Here is a 5,337-nt window from a genome sequence, read left to right as displayed (position 1 = left end):
CATCATGTTGAATGACCTAGAAAATACATCGAAGGAATATCTGGTCATTTCTAAGCCATAAAACTAGGTGGCCTAGAAAGAAAAAACTCTCCTCGCAAAAATTAGGCCATATTATATACATGGCCTAGAAAACGTGTTAATGTGACATCATTGGTTTTCCAAAAATTTTGTATCGAAAAAATCAATGTTTCAGTTTTTGGAGAAATTTCGCAAAACTGCAACTTTTTGCTTCTTCCGGTTTTCAATTTGCCTTTTCTGATAGAACACATTTTGAAATTCGAAAAAATTCAAAAATTAATTTTTTCAAAAAATTTTCATTGGCTTTTTGGTTTTTCAGAATGTGTTCTATCCGAAAAACATATTTGAAAACCCTAAAATAGTTTTTTTTTCACCAAACTTCTAATTTCTGACAGAAACGAAGAATCGGGCGAAATTCTAAAAAAAATTTGAAGGTTGTCCAAGAAAGCTCTGCCCAAACCACTGCGAAATCGTCGAAATCCACTCAATCTCTCTATCGTAAACACGTTCAAAAGTTGGCCATTGAGCCATTGGACGATATTCGTTACTTGTAAGTCCTTCTTTTTTTTTCAAAAATTTTTGAAATTTGACCTTTAACTTTGAGCCAATTATTCTCAGTTCCTGTAAAAGATATCAAAAAATGGCCAACTGATAAAATGTTAACCATAAAATTTTCTATATTTTGTTAGTTAACCACCACTTTTTGATACCTTTTACTGGAACCGAGGAAAATTAGTTCAAAGTTTAGGGACGAGGTGCAACTCTATTAGAGATTTCATGGAATTTTCAAAATTTGAAATTCAGGAAATGCCGCGGAAACAAGAAACCCAAACCGGATTCTCTGTTCCCATCTGCTACTTATTCAGCTGGAAATCAGCCGAAAATGGAGGTAACTTTTTCAAAAAAAAAACAGAGTCCATTTGAATTTCCAAATATTCAGATGTCTCCTGTCTCCTCTGCCATCGAGTCATCTGTCGTCGCAACAGCTGATGGGACGACAACGACAACTGGGGAATGTTCGTTGCTTTTCAAACCCATGGAATTTGTTTCCACTTCTTGTCCACCGGTTAGAGTGAGTTGCTTTTTTTGGAATTTGGAAAGTAACTCTTGAGTTTCGTTAGGTTTAAAAAAATTTGTAAACATTTTCTGTTTCATGGGGCTTTGATCTTGAACATTTGGAAAAAATGTTAATTCGATCGACGAAAGATTTCCAAAAAAAAATGTTTTTTCTAAAATTAAAAAACTTTTCAAATCTGAATTTCCTGAAAAATTCTAACTTTCACAAAGAAATTTTGAAAAAAAATGTTAATGTTTCAGAAAGTTTATTTTTGACCATTTTTAAAAATGAAAATCAATGTATTGGTAGAAAGCCGACTTTGTTAGCATTTTCATGAGAATATAAAATTCCATACTTGTAACGGGCCGGGCCGGGCCGGGCTTTTTCCAGAATTTCGGATGCCCGACGGGCACGTCATTTCACTAGTTTCGAAATTTTCAAAAAACACATAAGGGACCCTTATGTGTTCCCTGAATTTCGGAGATTCTGATTCACGAAATTTTATTATTTTTTTTTCGAAAATGCGAAATTTCTAACCATTCCTATGCTTCAAACATTTTGGTTTCGCTCTGAAATTCTAAAATTCTAATTCAGAAATTCGGAAAATTGGAAAAACGGGAACTCGAAAATACCGAGATTTGAAACTTCGGAAATTTTGAAGTTTGAAAATCAGAGAATTCAAATGTCCAATGTTTCGGAAATCCAGAAGTATAAAAATTTAGATATTCGGAATATTTTGAAAAATTTGAAAAATTTGAAAGTTAGAACACTCGAAATTTTGAAAATCCAAAATCTCGAAAGCACAAAACCAGAAAAACCAGAAACTCAGAAGTTCAGAATATCAGAAAGCCCAAGTTCGGAATTTAGAAAATTCGGAAATTCATAAACTTTGTGAATCAAAAATTCAGGAATGTGTTTTAGAGAAAATTCTGAAAATCTGATTCGTGTTAAAATTTTCAATTTTGGGAATTTGTGAAGTAGAATCTCAGAAAGTCGGAAATACGGAAACTCGAAAATACGAAATTTCAGAAATTATGAGTTTTGAAATGAAGTATTTTAATAGAAAAATCTTTGAGTTCTAGAATCGCAGTTCCGAAAATTCAGGACTCCTGAATTTCGAAACTTCTGAAAAAATTATAAGTTGTCGAATTTCAAGATATTCGGAAATTCAGATAAATTATTAGTTCTAAAAATTTGGAAATTTTGAACAGTTCGTGTATCAACTAAGACACATTTCCGATCTACATTTCTGATTTATCTGTCCAAGCCCAAACACAATCGGTTAAGGGTGTTGTAAGCGGGAGACAGAAGGTTTAACCCCGAAGGCGCATAAGCAGACTGTCACTCCAGTTTATGAAAGTTGACGACACAATCAACTAAAACTTCGTCTTCTGATTCTCTCCGATTCGGAGATTCAAACATTTTTAGTGAAGCCAGGAGATTGTAGCCGCCGACAGGCGGCGGAAATCGACTGGTTTCCAAAAAATCGAATTTCTCATTTTTGGTTATTTACCAGAAGTTTGAAATTTCGAAATGTTCATTGTCGAAAGATTGGTTTTCAAAGAAAAGATTTCAGTATAAAAATGCTTCGAAACAGTAAAATTTTATGAAAAAATACATTGTTTTTTAAAACCTGAAAATTTCAAATTTTTCGGAAAAAATGTCTATTTCCAGATGCTCCTCCAACCTCTCGAGAAGAAGCAAAAATCGATGAAAACCGTGTCAAAGACTCTCGTCAAAAAAGCGGAAACCGAAGAATTTCCAATTGTCCCAAAACAGCTTCAATCGAGTACCAAACTCAAAACTTCGGACCAAAAAATGGACCGTACCAAATTTTCGGCTCAATTCAATCTCGGACGCCAGACTTTTAATTTGTCGGGAATTTTGAATGGACCATTGACGAAGAAGCCAAATGTCTCCACTTTGGTTATTAATGGGAACTCGTATTCGGTTTAGAACTAAAATAAGATTTTGTATTTTTTAAGGTGAAAAATCTGGATTTTCGGGTTTTTGAAGCTTTTTGGTAATAAAGAATTTGAGATGGGAAATTGTTGGTTTTTGAGTTTTTTTCTTGAAATTTTTTGAATTTTCCTGAAAGGTTGGTTTTTTTTAAATTTTCAGAGAAATTTCGATTTTCAGAAAAATTTAAATTTTGGTAAAACCTCGATTTTTCTGAAATTTTTTCCAGAATTTTCAGTTTTTTTCTTAATTTTGACTCGAGTTTTTTAATTGAAAAAATTTTTACAAGGGAGTTACTCGAGGGAGCAGGTTTAACTTTTTTTTGAAATTTTGGGAACAGATAGAAGAGCTTATGAGGATTCCAAATCTGTTAAAAAAAATCAGCAAAATGCTCACGTGAGCTGAGTTATGACCTAGAAAAGTTTCCCTATGATTAAGCAATTTCTCGTGAAATTTTTTTTACGGAATAGTGTGTTTCTTTTAAAACAATAGATTTCAATTAGCAGTGTGGTAAAGTGGTAAAATGGCAAGTTCAGAGGAGGAAGGTTGTAGGTTCGATTCTCCCGATCCCAAAAATTTTGCAAAACTTTTTTTGTTTTATTTTAAGCTGCCATAACTGGCTCTGGAATAAAATTCACGCAATTTAAACATTTTTTTCGGGAGTTTCTCGTTATGAATAGGCATTTTCCAGAATAAAAACAGACATTTAATTTTTGAAGAAATTCACAAATATGCTCCTGGGTTCATCGAAGATTTTTCAATTCAAGAAATTCACAAATATGCTCATGGGTTCATCGAAGATTTTTCAAAATTTTTTTTTGAAATTTTTTTGTTTTTTTTTCTTTTTTTGGTGACCTCAAGCATGTCATAATAGTTGGATGAGTTGGCTTCGGCTCAAAACCCCTATAAAAGAAGTTATCTGGTCCTCACTGAACCATTAATCATGACAACAACCTTGCTCATCCTCCTACATGTCCTTGCCGTTTTTAAACAAGAAGCCGAAGAAGCCAAAACTGGAAAGGACGGATCAGAAACTGGCGGACAGAATCATCTCAAATTGTTTTTTTATAAATTAGAAATTTCTTTTTTTTTCTGAAATTTTTGACTTTTTTTTTGAATTTCAGGTTTTTTTATTTTCACAACATCTCAATTTGTGTTGAAAATTTGATTCAAATTTCCAAAAATTTCTGGAAAAATTTCAGGATTTTTCAAAAATTACTTCAGAAATTCCACTTTGCTGAAATTTTGATTTTTAATGTTTCAATTTTTTTTTAATTTCTGAAACTTTTGTGATTCAGAATTTGAGATTCTTTTGAGTTTGGAAATTTCAAGGTCCCTAATTTTTCAAAAAAAAAACATTTAACAGATTTATTTGTATGATTTGAAAGAAGAAGAAAGTCAACACACAACAACACACATTGTATATAGTATTTTTCAAATTGGAACGTTTTTTATCGGAGTTCCAAAACGTCACAGTTCTAGAACGGCCATGCAAAAAATCGTTTCCAATTCGTGGTCAAAAAGAATTTCTAAAAACAATGAAACTAACAATAAAATGAAAAAAATTCAACGGGGAGGCAGGTTAAAAATTGTGAGGCGCAAAAAATTGTATAACAAAAAATGAGCCAATTTTAGGAAAAGGTCTAAAAATGGCTGGAAAAAAATGGAACAGATCAGATTGGAGAAAGCTAGAATGGGTGGGGGAAATCAGAAGATCAGAAGACGTGGGGGGAGGATTCTGAAGATGTCAAATTTAGGAATCTCCCTCTGGACTCTGCTGACGGCGATTCTGACGGCGGAGTGCTGGATTCAGCACTGTCGTGCTGACACTGTTGATCTCTTCCTCTTCGGATCTGAAAATCAGGAAATTAAGATGAGCAATCAGAGGGGATTCAAGAACTGGTCAAATGGAAGATGGCCTAACTTGCAAGCTGAGTTATCTAGGCCATCATAGTGAACGGCCTAGAAATCGCTAAATTTTCACCTGGACGGCTTTCTAAGCCATTTTAACGTGGTGGCCTAGAAAAACCCAACATGCAAAAGTTAGGCCACCATGGCAAAATGACCTAACATAACCCTGGTGTACTTTCTAGGTCGTTTTTACGTGATGGCCTAACTTTTGCAAGTTGAGTTTTCTCGGCCATCATGGTAAAATGACCTAGAAAATTCACTGGGTGAATATCAGCTCAAAAATGACCCTGATGTGTTTTCTAGGCCGTTTTAACATGGTGGCCTAGAAAAACCGAATTTGCAAAAGTTAGGCCAGCATGTTGAAATGCCCTAAAAATAGCCTAACATGATCC

The 5,337-nt window shown here is 33.7% G+C and overlaps 2 protein-coding genes across 2 annotated transcripts in view; one reads left to right on the top strand and one right to left on the bottom strand.

The window, feature by feature from the left end:
• Nucleotides 1–901: 901 nt before the first annotated feature.
• CBG22665 lies at nucleotides 902–3,031 on the top strand (the record flags this gene model as incomplete). The annotated part of the gene is made up of 3 exons (XM_002632765.2): nucleotides 902–907; nucleotides 959–1,090; nucleotides 2,750–3,031. The coding sequence occupies 3 exons, from the start codon at nucleotides 902–904 to the stop codon at nucleotides 3,029–3,031; spliced, it is 420 nt and encodes a 139-aa protein (XP_002632811.2).
• A 1,756-nt stretch (nucleotides 3,032–4,787) lies between these two features.
• CBG22664 overlaps nucleotides 4,788–5,337 on the bottom strand; it is a gene marked incomplete at both ends in the record, with an annotated part of 18,403 nt that continues 17,853 nt past the window's right edge. The window contains 2 exons of the mRNA XM_045244977.1: nucleotides 4,788–4,887; nucleotides 5,331–5,337. The exon at nucleotides 5,331–5,337 is cut by the window's right edge and continues 3,247 nt beyond it. Coding sequence (XP_045097631.1) covers nucleotides 4,788–4,887; nucleotides 5,331–5,337 — 107 coding nt within the window. The remainder of the gene's footprint in view (nucleotides 4,888–5,330) is intronic.

The sequence above is a fragment of the Caenorhabditis briggsae genome (genome assembly GCF_000004555.2).
Source record: "Caenorhabditis briggsae complete genome, chrIV, whole genome shotgun sequence".
Taxonomy (NCBI): Eukaryota; Metazoa; Nematoda; class Chromadorea; order Rhabditida; family Rhabditidae; genus Caenorhabditis; species Caenorhabditis briggsae.
Note: the sequence above shows the minus strand (reverse complement) of the source record. Positions and strands in the feature narration are given on the sequence as shown.